General features: G+C 25.7%; 3 protein-coding genes across 3 annotated transcripts; 2 read left to right on the top strand and 1 right to left on the bottom strand.

Moving 5' to 3' along the window:
- Positions 1–235: 235 nt before the first annotated feature.
- On the bottom strand, positions 236–2169 carry LOC124934291 (PLASTID TRANSCRIPTIONALLY ACTIVE protein 6, chloroplastic). The gene is made up of 6 exons (XM_047474796.1): positions 1567–2169; positions 1412–1480; positions 1230–1334; positions 1039–1158; positions 856–945; positions 236–782 (listed from the first exon to the last, which is right to left on the bottom strand). Exons 1-6 carry the CDS (start codon positions 2026–2028, stop codon positions 666–668), a joined length of 963 nt encoding a protein of 320 aa, XP_047330752.1. The 5' UTR covers positions 2029–2169; the 3' UTR covers positions 236–665.
- A 5030-nt stretch (positions 2170–7199) lies between these two features.
- Positions 7200–8549, top strand: LOC124935622 (poly [ADP-ribose] polymerase tankyrase-1-like). Its single transcript, XM_047476042.1, has 7 exons — positions 7200–7428; positions 7559–7650; positions 7716–7794; positions 7925–8019; positions 8098–8223; positions 8316–8411; positions 8484–8549. The coding sequence occupies exons 1-7, from the start codon at positions 7200–7202 to the stop codon at positions 8547–8549; spliced, it is 783 nt and encodes a 260-aa protein (XP_047331998.1).
- Positions 8550–18584: 10035 nt separating this feature from the next.
- On the top strand, positions 18585–20012 carry LOC124935623 (poly [ADP-ribose] polymerase tankyrase-1-like). Its single transcript, XM_047476043.1, has 7 exons — positions 18585–18813; positions 18944–19035; positions 19101–19179; positions 19380–19474; positions 19553–19678; positions 19776–19871; positions 19947–20012. The coding sequence occupies exons 1-7, from the start codon at positions 18585–18587 to the stop codon at positions 20010–20012; spliced, it is 783 nt and encodes a 260-aa protein (XP_047331999.1).
- Positions 20013–21028: the final 1016 nt, after the last annotated feature.

Below are 21028 nucleotides of genomic sequence, written 5' to 3' on the forward strand. Positions count from 1 at the left end.
TGGCTAAGGATAAAACAAATTTCATTTCAATAGTCCATTTAATCGCGGAAATTTTGGGATCAAAATGTTGTTATTTGAAATTTGAATGAAAGTTCTAAATTATTCTATCAACACTTTGAATCTTTCATCTTATCGTCACTGAACCAACACTGATCTCACAATCATAACAGCCAAACCCTCTATGATTGTATCAAGAACAAAACCAAATGATTATTGGTATGAAAGGATGAAGACATACAAACATTCTTTAATCATGCATCTCATCTCATTTCATAATAGCTTCGAATCCTTAGATGGAGTCTGAAACAACATTAAGTTGCAGCATTTTCAAAATAAAATTGTCCTGAAGAAGCTGAATCATCTAATCTATTTTCTTTCTAGAGGAACAAAATTGTGAATAGCAATTAGCAACATCCATGCAAGATTCATCCATGTTTCAAATGAAATGAAAAAACTAACCATTGGTGAATGATTCTCAGCACTGTCAGCCAAAGGCACACACTCGCAGAGACATAGACGAGTTGAGTGGCAAGAAACAATAATGAGGACAACCCTAATCATCTTCTTCTTCTTCTCTATGAACCAACCAACCAACCAACCGACCTGTCTAGTCTTTCTTCCAAGCTCTAATCTATCTCGCACATGGACTTCCGAGAAAAAGACTGTTAAAACCAGTTTGAAACGCTAAAATCTCTGAGCTTACTAAGGTGTTTCTCCATGTCTAGCCGTGTTTTATCCCACTCCTCCCTCTCTATCACCGTGGTCGCATCATCTCTTTCGCTCTGAAATGTAATAGTAACAATGAGTTTACGCAAAATATCAAACATATATAAGATGAGTGATTATCAAAATTACAATGGGAATTATTTTGAAGGAGCTTCCTTTATCAGCTACAACAAGCAAGTCTTTCTTTCTATCCCTCTTGCTTCCTTCAGGAACCTTCACCTATTATTATTCATCAAAACATACAAACAAACAAACAAACAATTCAATCTCCCTATCCTAAACCCTAGTTTAATCAACCAGTAGTTTAATTACCACCACTTTTGCTCTGCTTATCGACTTTGTTTTTGAATCAATCACATAAATCTCTTCGAAATCCATCACAAACTCCGGGTCACCCAACCTCCTGTTCCTATAGTGTTTCGTCAAGTAAATCTGCACCAAAACCCATCTTTATTTGCTCATTTAGCATCAGATATGATAATCATAACAATGTCAATCGATACCTTCAGTATCTCCTTCTCAGACTTATACATAGGATCTCGAGGAGCATCAATCGGCGGTTCTGTCACATTATACCATCCATAATCGCTCTTTGCACATCTAATGTACTGTTTTTATCATATTAGAAAGAACAAAACCCAACCCATTCACAATCAATTCAATTCAATTCTGTAATTTATCATACCTTCTGAGGCATTGGAGAAAGAACATTCGGAATAGCATAAACATCTGTATCTGGAGGAGTAACATACATCTGATATATCCATCAAAAAGAAACAAAATTTTATTCATTGAGATAAATTGTGAATATGAATATGAATAATTGAACTATATATGAACCTCTCTGAAATCGTAAACATCATTGTCTGGATCAGGCGGTTTCCTTATGAAAAAATCGCAATCCAACAAGCTAATCTTATGAAATTCTTCCTCATTAATCCTGTAATCCACAATCATTTCCGACCCCCAACCCTGAGTTGAAACAAAACTCTTGCTTGTTACCATAGTAATGTCGTCGCTTGCGAGGGGTTCGTACTCCACATCGTAATCTTTCTTATTGTCCACCTCGTCGGCTTCTTCTTCGTCGATGTCGTAGTCGTCTGGTCCGCTTCCGTCGGCGTCTCCGTCATCGGCCCAGGTCCTGAAATCAAATCTTCGCTTGTGGGTTAATTTGAAAGACCCTGGTTTGAAGGATGAAAAAGAGAGGGAAGGCGGTAGTGAAAGAGAAGATGATGTGGAGATGGTTGAGAGAGATGGACGGTTGGGAGGCGGTGAAGATAGAAGGAGAGGAAGAGCTATCATTGTATAGAGCTTGAGGGATGACGATGAGAGTGTCTGTAGGATTGATGAAGAAGATGAAGTGGCGGAAGGAGACGACGTCGTTTTAGAAAGAGGATTTGGATTAGATTTTATGGATGTGATTCCTTGTGGCAGGTCTAACTTTTATTAGTTATGCACATGGATTCAAACTATGCCTAAGGGATGATGCATTTGTGTTTTTTTATATGAATTGTTCGGTTAGGACCGGAGTTTTTTTGGTAGATGATTGAGGATTGGACAAATCATGCTTAATTATTTATAGGGATGATAATTATAATTCGTCCGATTTTTATTCGAATTTGTCTGTTAAGGGCGGTTTTCCTTAGTTTGATTAGTAGTTTACCGAGGATGAGGCGGAGAGTCGGAAATGGTATTTGTGTCTCCGTGTCCGTCCCCATGGGCGAATCTATGGTAAGGCTCGGGTGAGTTAAAGCCAACCAACAAAACAAAATTTACATTTTTTAATAATTTGAGAAATAATTTATTTAATAAGAAAATTATCTACTCCATCCTATGGATGTTAATGAGTCGAGTTACTCGCGAACCGCTCGGTCAAAACTCGATTCTAGTTCGGTCAAAATCGAATTTGAGCCGAGCTCGAGTCAGTTCGTTTAAGATTCGAGCCGAATTCGAGCTTAGGTAAGACTCGTTTGATGGCTCGTCGAACTTTTTCGAGCCTAATTATATAACTTTTTTATTATATTTTACTTTTTAATCAAAATTTGAAGCACCCATAAGACTATTTATGGACTTATTACTTATGATACCAATACTAAAGTTATTGGTACATAAAAGATATAGGATTTTCAATATTTTGATATATCAAGATATACTACAATAATATTATAAATTAAAAAATATATATTTTATAATACCAATAAGAAAATAAATAGATTTGATATTAATTTAATTACATAAACATAATTTCTGAAAATTAAATAAAAAATATAATTATATTATAATATTATTTAATATATGTAATCTCACTATATTATATTTTGTAAGATATAAAATTATTTTTATTTCACTATAAAATATTTTATTTTTTAAAATAAACTTAAATATAGTCTAATATGTTTTCAAGTTTATCTCAATTACAATATACGATTTTCACAACCATTTTACAATATACGATTTTCACAACCATTTTACAATAAAACTCAAGAGACTGCTTATTAATAATTCTTCAATAAACTTATATTTAGTTATGAAGTCCTAAATCTCTCTTCGATAAAATCCTAAATCTTATTCAATTATTTTTTTTAATATAAGAAATTAATATATAAATATATTTAAATTCGAGTCTTTCGAGCATTTCGAGCCTATGATTATATGATCGAGCCGAGTTCGAGCTTAATATTAAAAGCTCGATCGAGCTCGATTTCGAGCCGAGCCAATAAAAAACGAGTCGAGCCGAACTCGATCTAGGGCTAGTTCGAGCTCCGCTCGGCTTTTTTACACCCTACTCCATCCGATTAGTTTCAGATTTAAATTCCGCACAAATATATTGGTAAATCCACAGTTGTCACATATAAAATTATCAATCAACAAGGTAAATATTTGATATTTGGTTTTTGACACATAAGGGAAAACAATTATTAATTGTTGGTACCAAAAAATAGTTTTTAATATTTTAAAGATTTTTTAACCTTTGAAGGTTGGAGATGAAATTACTTCGATCATTTATACACAAATTTTTTATTCTAGATACATCACGTGATCAACTTTGAAAAGATCCCACTATTTGAAAAGATCCCACTATTAGAAAAGATCCCACTATATTTAGATAAAGAGAAGGCCCAAATAATTCAATCGGGAATGAATTGAAATTGGAATGTAATATCGATTCATAAAAAAGAAAAATGTTCTTTGCCAATTATTTTTGAGAGTATACAGATCTATTTTTTTTAATAACCCGAACACTATAAACACAATTAAATAAACACAATTAAATAGATAATATTATTAATATATATATATATATATATATTTATATTTTATAAGAGTTTTTTTTAAGCAAATATAAATATTTAATATATTATATAAAAAATTTGTTTATATAATTTTTTATTAAGAAAATATGTGTCTTTAGAATACCGAATTGTAGTAAAAAATCATTCCGAGACAATGGGGGCGGAATTGTAAATTTATTCCTACTTATATGATATTTCTATTTATTTCCACCGGGGTTTCGGCGGCATACAGAAGAAGGGGGAAAAGGAAGAAGGAAGAGTCCCTGCTGTGCAATAAAGAGAAATCGGAGGAGCTTGTTACAGCGACGAAGGCGCGATTCAAGGTCCATTTACAGTTTTAATTACTTGATAGAACGACCATAAGCAATGTAAACGTAGATTGTAATCATTATTCGATATTGATGCAATGAAATGAACGTCTAACTATTTGCTATTTGCTTCTATAATGTTTGATTGATTGATTAAATGTCTTTGGTTGAGATGAATTTAGGAGGAATGATGTTAGACTGAATCATGAGTTTTGGATTGAGTATTCCTGATTTTACTAGTTCAAATTACTCGAAAATTTATCAAGTGGTGGTTAGATGTCTTGTTAAGAGCTCTGTGAAATTAATAATTGATCCAGATCTATATGAATTGAGTTCTGATTTCATGAAAATGCAAAGTACTTTGACAGATTCTCAATCTTTGAGGCCTGAAAATTTGTTTGAATTCATCTTTGAGGCTCAAATATCTAAAATCCAAAACAGGTGCAGAAATGGATTTCTGTAAATTGTTTCTGCCCAGATTTGTATTTAAACTATTTTGAGTGATGATTATTTCCTCTACTTCAAATGCTCTAAAACCTTTTTTCTCTTATCTGTTTAGGTTTGTTTAGTGAATATATATGAACATTGGGTTTCAATTCATAGCAAGATCAAAGCTTTATTGATTTAAACTCGAAAGAAATTTTGAAAAACAAAAGGATAGAAATCCAGATTTGCATCTTCTTTTGAGTTCTCTTTGAATTTGGGTCTTAACACATTGTAAACTAATTTGATTAGTTAAGCTTTGGATTATCAAATGGCCAAGGGAATGGGATGCCCCGTTTTCTGGTCAGACTTTTTGTCCAAACTTGCAAAAATCCATAACTTATTTTCATTTTATCATTATAGCTATGATTGAAACTTTGAGTTATGAATAAGCGAAACTCAGTTCACAAAACCCTTAAAAACTCCAATGTCCATATAGTTGATTGGCAGATTTTATTACAACATTCTAGTGCCTTTTGTGTCTGATTATTGCCATGGTTTGAATTTTGTTTGAAGATGAACAAATTGCTCTTCTTATGATGGTCATCATTGGGTAACTGTTGCTCGTGATTGAAACAACTCCAAGTATATATAGATCAATCTATTTCATAAAGTAGCTGATGGAGATGAACAACTACGAATCAGAGTCTTTAGTAACAGGGGTGTTTGAATTACCCGGAGAACCTGCAATTGTCATCAATGGTGTGCCTCCACTTCCATCAAAAGATATAGTTCCAATTGAGGTAATTTCTAATGCAGAGTTAAGTATAACCACTGAATTTGGAGAATGGTTGGAAGGAAGAGGAGTTAGAAAGATATTTGAAGGAAAATTTTATGACGGAAAGGTTACAATGTATGACAAGGAAAACGGTTGGTATAGAGTTGTGTATGAAGACAATGATTATGAAGATTTGGATTGGCATGAGTTGGAAAAAGTGCTTCTGCCATTGGATGTAAATGTCCCATTAAGGACATTAGCAATGAAGGTCATCAAGAAAAGAGACAAAAACACCAACAAGCATAAGTTGTCGGGGAAGAAAACTGTGGCCAACAAGTCTTGAAACGATGGAGATTATAAATTTCATATTTCATGTGTTTCTTCTCCCGTATAATCTTCACAATAATCTCGTACTTGTGTTCTATTTGCAAAAACATAACATTGCAATTCATTGGTCAGAAGAAGTCGATCCACTAGTTCAACATATTATGTCAAAAGCTGTATCAAACAGGAAAGAAAAATTACATTTAGAAACACAAAGATTGGTATCATATTAAAGTAATTTTGTATCTACATTTTATTATGTTACCCCTTCTTTTTCATTATTTTTATCTTTATTGTGTAAATTTAGAAAAAACTTAAGGACAATAATTCTAATAATATATACAGGAATGACCTAAGTGAATTTTTTTCTTGACAAATAAAAACATCATATTAAAAAAACCACAATACTATTTTAAAATTATAAATATTATTATAAATTGGGATATGTTAAATTTTTATGTTTACACATTTTTTTTAAAAATAAAAATTGCTAACACATCATATCTGATAATTTCTATTATATAAAAAAAAGAATAACATTTTAAAATAAAAATTCAGTTCTTATTTGATAATTAATTGCTAACACATAAAATATGATATTTCATTCTCAAATAAATTCTTAGTCCAAAAAAATTATCATTAACCTTCAAAAATATTAAAATGTGTGTTACATTAAAATATTGGTTTAATGTGAAAATTCGTAAACTAACATCAAGAATGTTATAAATAAGAACAAATTATTATCAAAGATGATTCAGAAAATTTATCGGCAAAAGGTCCCTTGGTTTTACTTTTTTATTTAAAGATGTTTTCTATGTAAAAAATCGTGGTATTTTATGTTTGTGTTATTTTCCTCATAAATTAATTTAATCACATTATCAATCTACATTTTATTGGTGTTTAATATATTAACTAACATATTTAAACTTAATAAATAAATATTTATTTTTATAATATAAAATTCAAGTCTATTTATTAAAATTGTGAATAAAATAAAAAACAAAATATAAATTAATAACAAAATTAAAGTAATTTTATTAATTAAATAAAAAACTAATTTATAAAATTAATATTAATTAAAAAAAGTTCCAATAAAAGATGACTCCTAAAAAATCTCAAACTATTTTTAATTATATTAAATAAAAAAATAATAATATATCAATTTCAATATTTTCTCCTAAAATAAAGTATACACTGCTTATAGTCAAATATTATAAATTCACCAAAACTAAACAAAATATTCAAATTTAATTTCTCCTATATTTATGGGATTCTATGACATCTATAAATACAAAATCTATCTAATCTCTATTATTGAATTTTTATTTATCCAAAATTTCGAGAATAATGTCAATACCATATAGGCAAAATTACTTGTTTATCGACTACAACAGCGGTGACGAAAGCAGTAGTAATAGCACCAGCGACGATAGTAGTAGTGATGAAGAAGACTCAATTTTCTTGGGTGATATCGACGAATTTATGGCAGAGGTTGAGTCTAAAATTCATCCTCACTTCAGAGAAATCGCTGCGTCTATTAAAAAAGACGATGTCTTTGGCCTCAGTGTTGCCCTAGGTATAAGAGTACAAATTTCAATAAATTTATGTTTTATTTGTTGATATTGTTTATAGTAAACTCTTGAATTTAGTATAAAACAAAGTGACATTATTGATATTTTTAGTATTAATTTAATTCGTTGTTATAGATAATTTCAATGGAAATATTGACGAAGATTTGATAGACGGAGAAACTGCTCTTCATTATGCATGTCAATATTACCGTCGATCCTGTTTCGAGGTAAATTGTATATGATCAGTGTTGAACCAATATATTCATTAACTATTAATTATGGATTAATGTAGTTACTACTTCAACGGAATGCCAATATAGAGGCTACAAATAGAGTTGGATCAATTCCTCTTCACATTGCTTGTGGATTAGGTTAGTTTTTCTTCATAATTCTAATATTGTGTTTATATTATATATATTATTGTTATAATGTTATATCAATATTTGTTTATATTATATATATATATTGTTGTAATAATGTTATATCAATATTTGATTGAAGGTTCGTTTAGGATGGTTCAAACTATACTCAATTCTACTACTAATCGAGATATTATAAATAGAATGGTTCAATCGGTTAATATGATGGGTGAAACGGTAAGTTATATTCAAATACTTAATTTGTCATCTTTTTATTAATTATCATTAATTCTAATCTATTTTTTTTTGTCACAGCCTCTCCATGAAGCTGTAGTTGGTAGAGATATTAATGTTATTAAATTATTGTTTAACGTTGGAGCTAGTAGTAATATAAATGGTATAAATAAAATGTTAAAATCTGTTGATATATTCGGAAAAACAGTAAGTTTTAATTAATGAAATATTTTCACATATATATATATATATATATATTTAAATTGTAATTTAAAATTCTTGTTTTTTTTGTTGGGCAGCCTCTTCATCAAGCAGCAATTTATGGAAATGCTAGAGTAGTAAAATTGTTATTAGAATGTGGAGCTTGTCCTGATATAACAAATTATGATGGAAAGGTTAATTTTTAAAAAAATATTTTTATTTCAAATATTTTATATAAATTATATTCTGTAATTTTATTTTTGCAGATTCCATGGGATTTGGCTAAACCTAATTCAAACATTAGAAGAGTACTAGAGGATGATGAAGATTAAAATGTTTTTATTTTGTTATACATTTTTATAGACACTTTTTTTTTTATCATATTTTCTCTCGTTTTGAACTACTTTTTTTTTATAATTAATAATTATGCCTATTTATAATTAAGATAATTTTATATAATTTATTTATTTTGTTTATGTTATCTTAGCTAGTTTATTTAAATATATATATATATAATATATATTATTTCAATTCAAAATTATAAGAGTTGTGAAACATCTACAAAGACACAAAACATTCCATAACCCTTATTATTACATAATTTTTTTTTAATATAAAAGTAATCCTTAATCTTTAAATAAGTATATTCATATAGGCTATTATTATAGTTAATTAACAAAATAATGATAAAACTATAGTGTATTTTATAATAAAAATAAAAGCAATTAATATAACATTATTAATTCTTAATACGATATAAAAGAATCTATATTATGATTCAAATGTTGGAGCATATTATTTTTGATCAAAACAATTTTGGCTAGTCATATGGATGAGCCTTAGTACTATTTGTACTGAATTTTCATTATTATTTCAAACAAAGATAATAATATTTACAAAGGGTTTACTAATTTTAGTATTATTAATTAATTATAAGTTTTATATTTATGAATTAATCTTTCATTATTAATTTGTTTATTTTATCTCTTAATAATTAAAGTATCTTTTCGGTGTTTCCTAACATTAAAATGTTGACGGTACTATATATACCCGACTCGACGAGGGGGCAACACTGCCTATGAAGATTAAAATGTTTTTATTTTGTTTTACATTTGTATGCATAGATACTCCTTTTATCACATTTTCTCTCGTTTTCCATTATTTTTTATAATTAATAATAATGCTCATTTATCAACTCTTACATATTTTGAATTGAAATAATATAATTTTTTAAAAAATATTAGCTAAGATATCACTTATGATGAGGAGAAAATATTAACTAATACGAGAAATTAAGATTTTGATTATTCAATCAATCTCTTTTCGATTTATTTATCTCTTATAATGTTATTATTATTATTATATCCATGGAAGAACTCTATCTCTTTTTCTAGCTTAATTGTTATTGGAAGATAATATCATATTTATGTCTTAAATAATTAATTAATTGAGAGACTGAATGAAAGATCATTATCATCTTTCTCTCTGCTTGAATTTCTTTTAACTGGATTCGAGAAATTGCAGGGGTCCCATTAATATTCTTATGTTAGTAAAACCCTAAAACTTACTAAAAATATATTCAAAGTATACATAAATATGAAAAACACCACATTTTAGTACAACATCTTTGACTAGCTAGGGATAGCTTACCATATTCAAACATGTGGCTTATTCTTTTCAATAATCCATATTTATAAGACATCGTATTCAATTTCATCTAAAAACGTTTTAAGTTGAAATCAGTTACCTATTTATTATTATAACGATGACTGAGATTCGTTCTACAAAACTAATAGAGTTGTGTCGGGGAGTTAACTTATTGATTAGTAACGTGATGTATTATGTTATTCATATATTTAAAAAAAATATTAATTAAGATATCATGTTTTGCGCGGTTATAGTTATAAAACAAAAATAAAAATGCATAAATAAATTCTATAAAATTATCTTAATCGTAAATAGTCGTAGAAAATTGAAACAACTACAAAGACACAAGAACATTTCACAAATCTTATAATTTATCTTTCACATATTTTCTTTTTAAATTTAAAAAAGTTAGCACAACTTTCATAATCATAATACATATTAGTTTTAATATTTGAACTATCTTAATTAGTGTACTTATTTAATGTTAGAAATTAGAATCAAATAATATATTTTTAATATAAAAATAATCTTAAGTGACCATTATCCATATAGGCTATTATTATAGTTCATTAACAAAAAAAAAAAAAAAAAAAAGGGATAAAACTATATATAGTATATTTTATAATAAAAATAAAAGCAATTAATATAATACTATTAATACTTAATACGTTATAAATACCATATATGTTGATTCAAATGTTAGAGAGAATGTTTTTGATCAAAACAATTTTGGCTTAAGTTATCTATATATATATATAATGATGCTTAATTTTTAAAGTGTCCGGATTTCTGGGTCGAGAGCTGTGGTTAATTTGGATATTTATGTGAGAGTAAATGGATACTTGGGTCGGATTGTGGGTTAACCCGCCCATAAACTTAAAACGGTTAAAAATAAATTTAAAAATTTTATTTGTAGGTTTCGAACTTGCAACCTAACAAAATAAGTACAACTCTTTAACCAACTAGGCTAACAACACTTTATATTTAAGATTCAACACCAAATTTGATGAACGCGATACATTTTAACAATAAAAGTTCAAATTTTTAATTAACTAATATATATATATATATATATATATATATATATATATATATAATGATGCTTAATTTTTAAAGTGTCTGGATTGCTGGGTCGAGAGCTGTGATTAATTTGGATATTTATGTGAGAGTAAATGGATACTTGGGTCGAATTGTGGGTTGACCGCCCATAAATTTAAAACGGTTAAAAATAAATTTAAAAATGTTATTTGTAGGTTTCGAACTTGCAACATAATAAAACAAGTACAACCTTTAACCTAAATGTGATTAAGATGTGGTTTGTCGAAGGATAATAGACCGGTATCATTTAAAAGTGGTTAAAAAAATATGAATCAAATATTTAATTGACCAAAGTGTGAGGTCACGATGCTAATTATTAAAAAATATGAATCAAATATTTGATTGACAAAGTGAAAGTGTAAAGTCACGAAATGAGAGATTCATTCGGAAAAAATATGTGATGAAACATGTGAGAAAATAAGTTGTTTTATCGAAGTGAATAAAATGTGGAATGAGAGCGTTATATTTTTTATTTTAATAATTTTAAACATTGAATAAATATTATTATAATTTTTTTAATTTATTTTATTTTTATCCTTATCCGTGTGCATCGTACGAAAATTTTCCTAGTATATATATAATAATGCTTAATTTTTAAAGTGTCCGAATTGCGAGATCGAGAATTGTAGTTAATTTTAATATGTATTTGAGAGTAAATGAATACTTGGGTTGAGTTGGATCGTGGGTTGACCCGCCCACCCATAAACTTGAAAAATTAAATAAAACTAATATATACACATATTTTGAATTTGCAACCTCATACTATAAGTTTAACATTTTAACTAACTAAGTTAATACCACTTTATATTTTAAAATCAACTTCAAAATTGATGAACGTATGACATTTCTAATAATATAACTTCAACATTTTAAATAATTAAACTAATAATATTTTAAATTCGTTTATATAATTTATTATATATATATAATTGTTAGTCATATCAATTATATATTCATACATAAATTTATAAAAAGAAGTCAACAATCTTTAGTGATGTAATATTAAATGTTCATTCTAACATAATAAAGATTGAGGATTCGAATCTCACACGGTGCAAATTTGTAATAATTATAAAAATGGATTAAAGAATATGTTGGTTAGTTGACGGAAATGAATTGATAAAACTCGTAATGAGGAGATGGATGGTTGTGTCATATATAATATGTTGACTAACGAAAATGAGTTTGTAAGTGGTGAAAATAAGATTGTTGGTTGACCAAAGTGAGTTATTAAATCTCGGTAAAGAAGAAATATTTGACTAATAAGGAATATGTTGTTTGATCAATAAAAATGAGTCGGTAAGTAGGCGAGGATAAAATTGTTATATATTTTTTTAACCGTACAAATGTACGGAATCTCGCTAGTATGATTAATTAGTCTTAGTATTTGTACTGAATTTTCATTATTATTTCAAACAAAATTAATTGTATATATAAAGGGTTTACTATTTTTGGTATTATTAATTAATCATAAGTTTTATATTTATAAAAATCTTTCATAATTAATTTGTTTATTTATCACTCAATTATAAATTATATTTATATTGTTAAAGTATCTTGCATGCTACCTAATAGTTATAATTCAGAGACAAATTATTTTTGTTCAACACAATATTGAAACCATTTGTAAAAAAATGTTTACATGATACACATAACTAACCTAAAAAATAACATATATGTAGACCAACATATTAATTAATTAAAGATATATAAAAAGACGTCTTCATATTTTTAAGAAATAGATAGATTGATACTCTTATTATCTATTTTGGTTTTTTGTGATGGATGTAAATCTTAATTTTTGTGGCGATTGAAGTCAACATAATTAACATCTTTCTAATCATATATTATCTTTCATATGATCACTTTTATTGAATAAGAGTGTAATATGCCTTATATAGCCCATAAGAAACAAATAAATATAATCATGACACAAATATATTTAAACAACTTAGCTATTAAATCATTCATTTCAATTCAAGATTTTTTATTATTATAATCAAATGTGATGGAAATTACTAAGTAAAAAAGAATATAGGATATCACAAATATTGTTGACCCAATGCTACATGTTCTAATAGAAATATTATTTTTAAACTATTACAAAATATTAAATGAAAGAATTTTGAGTTTTTTTGAACATGAGATGAGATACATTCGATCTCCAAGATTAAAAGTACTTCCCAATGCACGACCAACTAATCAACTATGAACAACATTTTTCCATCGCATCTAACAATCTTTTCAATGACATCTTACATAATATTGAAAATTTGAGGGTTGCACCAACATTAAACGCTATGACATTGCACTTCTCTTTATCACCTATTTCGGGTTCGAGATGGTTTATAAAGTTTGATGAGTGTTATTACAATTTACAAATTATCTGCTTTTTGTGGTGTTGAAACTTTGTCATCCCATTTATGTACTTTTGGATTGCCTATTGAAATATATAGTCTACATGCTTACTTCCTGCTCAATAGGACTTCCAAAAAATATTAGCTAGAAAAAGATTGGTTCACTTATATGCCACAAGAATGGCACTCAACAAATATGATTCTTTCTATTTTGAAATTTATATAATCACCTTTAGTGTTTGTATGTTTGTCATAATATTTCACCCCTTAGAATATAATTTTTAAGTATCTAAAATAATGTTTGTATGGGTTAATTCGATGTTACCCATACATAGTACCTGAATCAAATTACTAATTGACACATGTCAACCTTTAAATTACCTTTTCTCACACTTAACTCATAAATTTAATCCTGGTTGAGAATTTAAAGGAATAATAATATATTTAATTATTATATATTTTGTATTTACTAAAAAATAATATAATTATTTAAATTATTATTAATTAAATATTGATATGATATATTGTTGAGAATTTAAAGGAGAAAATTATACATAAAATTATTATATATATTTTATAGGAGAAATAACATAATAATTTTAATTTTTTTATTAATTAAATATATATTACATTAATATTATCGAGATATGTTGTTGTAAATTTAAAAAAGAAAATTATACATTAAATTATTATATATATTTTTATAAGGAGGAATAACATAATAGTTTTAAATTATTATTAATTAAATATATCAAAATAATATTATCTATCACATGTTATTAAATATATATATCACTAAATATATATATCACGTAATAATTTTTTTAAATTATTTTGTTATTTCTCATAAAAATATATAAATAATAATTATATATATATATATATTTAATTAATAATAATTTAAGATGATTATATATTTTTTTAGTAAAATCAAAATATATAATAATTTAATATATTATTTATTTCTTTAAATTCTCAACCATAGTTAAGTTTATGAGTTAAGTGGAGAGAAAAGAATATAAAGATTGACATGTGTCATTTAGTAATTGGATTCAGGCACTACCTCAATGGGTAACATCGAACTAACCCAATGGACGAATCTATGGTAAGATTCGGGTGAGTTAAAGTCAACCCAAATTTTTTTTTTTTTTTACTTTTTTCGATATAAATGTGACATAACCCACTAATTTATTAAAGTTTTCAATTTAATTTATTATTTGTTTACTTAATTAGTAAAAAATGAGGCAAAACTTATATGTATACACTCGTTTTATTCATATATATTTTTTATGAGGGATGATAGAGGGAGAGAATTTGGTGAGGGAATTTGGTGAGGGAATGACGTGGCAACACCTTCATTGGTTTGAAAATGTAAAAGTGGGAGGAAAGAGAGAAAAGAGAGAAATTATTTGATTTTTTCAGCCATTCCCTCACCAAATTCCCTCACCTAATCATTTCTCATTTTTTATTTAAATAATGTATGATTTTGATTTTCACGAGATTTTAAAACATACTTCTTTATGACACCGCTATTAAATACTTTATGGATCGAGTTTCTTAATTCAACACACTTCTATAGTTCTATTATAACTTATGAGTACATATTGTTACTTTCTTTTAAATCATTGTAATATTATTTGATTCTATAAATAATTTGTTTATTTCAAATGAACAAATTCAAATTAGAAAATGATTTTTCCGATTCTCAAAGAATAAAGGACAAAGGGATTAATTTATTTAATAAGAAAATTATCTACTCCACCTTATGAGTGTAAATGAGCCGAGTCACTCGCGAGCCGCTCGGTCAAAATCGAATTTTAGCCGAGCTCGAGTCAGTTCGTTTAAGATTCGAGCCGAATTCGAGCTTAGGTAAGACTCGCTTGATGGCTCGTCGAGCTTTTTCGAGCCTAATCATATATTTTTTTTTATTATATTTTACTTTTTAATCAAAATTTGAATCACCCATAAGACTATTTATGGACTTATTACTTATATACCGGTACTAAAATTATTGGTACATAAAATATATGAGATTTTCAATATTTTGATATATCAAGATATACTAGATAATATTATAAATTAAAAAATATATATTTTATAATACTAATAAAAAAAATAAATAGATTTGATATTAATTTAATTACATAAACATAATTTCTGAAAATTAAATAAAAATATAATTATATTGTAATATTATTTAATATATGTAATCTCAATATATTATATTTTATAAGATATAAAATTATTTTTATTTCATTATAAAATATTTTATTTTTTAAAATAAACCTAATATAGTATAATATGTTTTCAAGTTTATATCAATTAAAATATACGACTTTCACAACCGTTTTATAATAAGACTCAAGAGACTGCCTATTAATAATTCTTCAACAAACTTATATTTAGTTATGAAGCTCTAAATCTCTCTCTGGTAAAATCCTAAATCTTATTCAATTATTTTTTTTAATATAAAAAATAATATATAAATATATTTAAATTCGAATCTTTCGAGCATTTCGAGCCGAACTCGAGCCTATGATTATATGATCGAGCCGAGTTCGAGCTTAATATTAAAAGCTCGATCGATCTCGAGTTCGAGCCGAGCCAATAAAAAACGAGTCGAATCGAACTCGATCCAGGGCTAGTTCGAGCTCGGCTCGGCTTCTTTACACCCTACTCCATCCGACTAGTTTCAAATTTAAATTCCGCACAGACATACTGGTAAAACCGCAGTTGTCACATATAAAATTATCAATCAACAAGGTAAATGTTTTCATATTACAAATTTTATTCAAATTGATTATTTTTTACTGAAAGATTGTGATTTGGTTTTTGACACATAAGGAAAACAATTATTAATTGTTGGTACCAAAAATAGTTCAGAATATTTTAAAATTTTTTAAACCTTTGAACAGTTGGTTATACACGTATTTATTATTCTAGATAAATCACGTGGTCAACTTTGCAAAGATCCCATTATATTTAGATAACCAGAAGGCCCAAATAATTCAATCGAGAATGAATCGAAATTGGAATGTAATATCGATTTATAAAAAAGATTCATAAAAAAGAAAAATGTTCTTTGCCACTTATTTTTGAGATTATGCAGATCTATTTTTTTTTGATTCGTCTTTCCCGATTATGCCCTGAACACTATAAACACAATTAAATAGATAATATTATTAATATATATATTTATATTTTATAAGAGTTTTTTTTAATCAAATATAAATATTTAATTTATTATATAAAAAATTGTTTATATAATTTTTTATTAAGAAAATATGACATCAACGGTTGAAGGTTACAATTTTTAAAGGTTACAATGTATGAGGGGAAATTTATATGATATTTGAAGGGAAATTTTATGACGGAAAGGTTACAATGTATGACAAGGAAAACGGTTGGTATAGAGTTGTGTATGAAGACAATGATTATGAAGATTTGGATTGGCATGAGTTGGAAAAAGTGCTTCTGCCATTGAGGACCTTAGCAATGGAGGTCATCAAGAAAAGAGACAAAAACACCAATAAGCATAAGTTGTCGGGGAAGAAAACTGTGGCCAACAAGTCTTGAACCGATGGAGATTATAACTTTCATATTTCATGTGTTTCTTCTCCCGTATAATCTTCACAATAATCTAGCACTCGTGTTCTATTTGCAAAACATAACATTGCAATTAATTGGTCAGAAGAAGTCGATCCACTAGTTCAACATATTATGTCAAAAGCTATACAGAAAAGAAAAATTACATTTAGAAACACAAAGATTGGTATCATATTAAAGTAATTTTTTATCTACATTTTATTATGTTACCCCTTCTTTTTCATTATTTTTATCTTTATTGTGTAAATTTAGAAAAAAACTTAAGGACAATAATTCTAATAATATATATAGGAATAACCTAAGTGAATTTTTTTCTTGACAAAGAAAAACATCATATTAAAAAACTACAATACTATTTTAAAATTATAAATATTATTATAAATTGGAATATGTTAAATTTTTATGTTTACACAATTTTTTTAAAAATAAAAATTGCTAACACATAATATCTGATAATTTCTACTATAAAAAAAAGAATAACATTTTAAAATAAAAATTCAGTTCTTATTTGATAATTAATTGCTAACACATAAAATATGATATTTCATCCTCAAATAACTTCTTAGTCCAAAAAAATTATCATTAACCTTCAAAAATATTAAAATGTGTGTTACATTAAAATATTGATTTAATGTGAAAATTCCTAAACTAACATCAAGAATGTTATAAACAAGAACAAATTATTATCAAAGATGATTCATAAAATTTATCGGGAAAATGTCCTGGTTTTACTTTTTTATTAAAAGATGTTTTCCATGTAAAAAATCGTGGTATTTTATGTTTGTGTTATTTTCCTCATAAATTAATTTAATCACATTATCGATCTACATTTTATTGGTGTTTAATATATTAACTAACTTTAACATATTTAAACTTAATAAATAAATATTTATTCTTATAATATAAAATTCAAGTATATTTATAAAAATTATGAATAAAATAAAAAATTAAATATGAATTTTATAAATTAAATAAATGTCCTATTTATAAATTAATAACAAAATTAAAGTAATTTTATTAATTAAATAAAAAACTAATTGATAAAATTAATATTAATTAAAAAAATTCCAATAAAAATGACTCCTAAAAAATCTCAAACTATTTTTAATTATATTAAATAAAAAAATAATAATATATCAATTTCAATATTTTCTCCTAAAATAAAGTATACACTACTTATAGTCAATTTTTTTTTCCCAAAAAAACTTAATAAATAAATATTTATTCTTATAATATAAAATTCAAGTCTATTTATAAAATTTATGAATAAAATAAAAAATTAAATATGAATTTTATAAATTAAATAAATGTCCTATTTATAAATTAATAACAAAATTAAAGTAATTTTATTAATTAAATAAAAAACTAATTTATAAAATTAATATTAATTAAAAAAAGTTCCAACAAAAGATGACTTCTAAAAAATCTCAAACTATTTTTTATTATATTAAATAAAAAAATAATAATATATCAATTTCAATATTTTCTCTTAAAATAAAGTATACACTACTTATAGTCAAATATTATAAATTCACCAAAATTAAAAAAAATATTCAAATTTAATTTCTCCTATATTTATGGGATTCTATCACATCTATACATACAAAATCTATCTAATCTCTATTATTGAATTTTTATTTATCCAAAATTTCGAGAATAATGTCAATATCAGATAGGCAAAACTACTTGTTTATCGACTATAACAGCGGTGACGAAAGCAGTAGTAATAGCACCAGCGACGATAGTAGTAGTGATGAAGAAGACTCAATTTTCTTAGGTGATGTCGACGAATTTATGGCAGAGGTTGAGTCTAAAATTCATCCTCACTTCAGAGAAATCGCTGTCTCTATTAAAAAAGACGATGTCTTTGGCCTCAGTGTTGCCCTAGGTATAAGAGTACAAATTTCAATAAATTTATGTTTTATTTGTTGATATTGTTTATAGTAAACTCTTGAATTTTGTATAAAACAAAGTGACATTATTGATATTTTTAGTATTAATTTAATTCGTTGTTATAGATAATTTCAATGGAAATATTGACGAAGATTTGATAGACGGAGAAACTGCTCTTCATTATGCATGTCAATATTACCGTCGATCCTGTTTCGAGGTAAATTGTATATGATCAGTGTTGAACCAATATATTCATTAACTATTAATTATGGATTAATGTAGTTACTACTTCAACGGAATGCCAATATAGAGGCTACAAATAGAGTTGGATCAATTCCTCTTCACATTGCTTGTAGATTAGGTTAGTTTTTCTTCATAATTCTAATATTGTGTTTATATTATATATATTATTGTTATAATGTTATATTAATACTTGTTTATATTATATATATATATATATATTGTTGTAATGTTATATATATATATATATATATATATATATATATATATATATATATATATATTTTGTTGTAATAATGTTATATCAATATTTGATTGAAGGTTCGTTTAGGATGGTTCAAACTATACTCAATTCTACTACTAATCGAGATATTATAAATAGAATGGTTCAATCGGTTAATATGATGGGTGAAACGGTAAGTTATATTCAAATACTTAATTTGTCATCTTTTTATTAATTATCATTAATTCTAATCTATTTTTTTTTGTCACAGCCTCTCCATGAAGCTGTAGTTGGTATAGATATTAATGTTATTAAATTATTGTTTAATGTTGGAGCTAGTAGTAATATAAATGGTATAAATAAAATGTTAAAATCTGTTGATATATTTGGAAAAACAGTAAGTTTTAATTAATGAAATATTTTCATATATATATATATATATATATATATTTAAATTGTAATTTAAAATTCTTATTTTTTTTTTTGTTGGGCAGCCTCTTCATCAAGCAGCAATTTATGGAAATGCTAGAGTAGTAAAATTGTTATTAGAATGTGGAGCTTGTCCTGATATAACAAATTATGATGGAAAGGTTAATTTTTAAGAAAATATTTTTATTTCAAATATTTTATATAAATTATTATATTCTGTAATTTTATTTTTGCAGATTCCATGGGATTTGGCTAAACCTAATTCAAACATTAGAAGAGTACTAGAGGATGATGAAGATTAAAATGTTTTTATTTTGTTATACATTTTTATAGACACTTTTTTTTTATCATATTTTCTGTACTACTTTTTTTTTTATAATTAATAATTATGCCTATTTATAATAAAGATAATTTTATATAATTTATGTATTTTATTTATGTTATCTTAGCTAGTTTATTTAAATATATATATATATATATATAATATATTATTTCAATTCAAAATTATAAGAGTTGTGAAACATTTACAAAGACACAAAACATTCCATAACCCTTATCATTACATAATTTATTTTTAAATTTAAGAAAGTTTAGCCCAACCTCTATAATGATAATACACTCACACCTGGGATTCTTAATATTTGAACTATTTTAATTAGTTTACTTATAAAATATATGTTGTTAGAATAAAATAATATATTTTTAATATAAAAGTAATCCTTAGTCTTTAAATAAGTATATCTATATAGGCTATTACTATAGTTAATTAACAAAATAATGATAAAACTATAGTGTATTTTATAATAAAAATAAAAGCAATTAATATAACATTATTAAATTTTAATACGATATAAAACTAAAATTGACTAAAATAGACTGTATATTTTGATTCAAATGTTGGAGCATATTATTTTTTATTAAAACAATTTTGGCTAGAGTCATATGGATTGGCCTTAGTATTTGTACTGAATTTTCATTATTATTTCAAACAAAGATAATTATAAATACAAAGGGTTTACTAATTTTAGTATTATTAATTAATTATAAGTTTTATATTTATGAATTAAATAATTTGTTTATTTTATTCCTTAATTATTAAAGTATCATGGATGTTGCATATAGTTGTAATAGAGAGATTAATTAATTTTGTTCAATCCTTATAATGAAGCCATTTGTAAAAAAAATGTTTAAATGATATAAATAATTAATCTAAAAATAATAATAACCCTTAGAAATTTCGGAAAAATTCGAAGTTACAGAAATTTCAATACCGGTTTGTGTGTCAATTTTTTTATAAAATATTATTTTATAAGATTTA

The sequence above is a fragment of the Impatiens glandulifera genome, chromosome 4 (genome assembly GCF_907164915.1).
Source record: "Impatiens glandulifera chromosome 4, dImpGla2.1, whole genome shotgun sequence".
Taxonomy (NCBI): domain Eukaryota; kingdom Viridiplantae; phylum Streptophyta; class Magnoliopsida; order Ericales; family Balsaminaceae; genus Impatiens; species Impatiens glandulifera.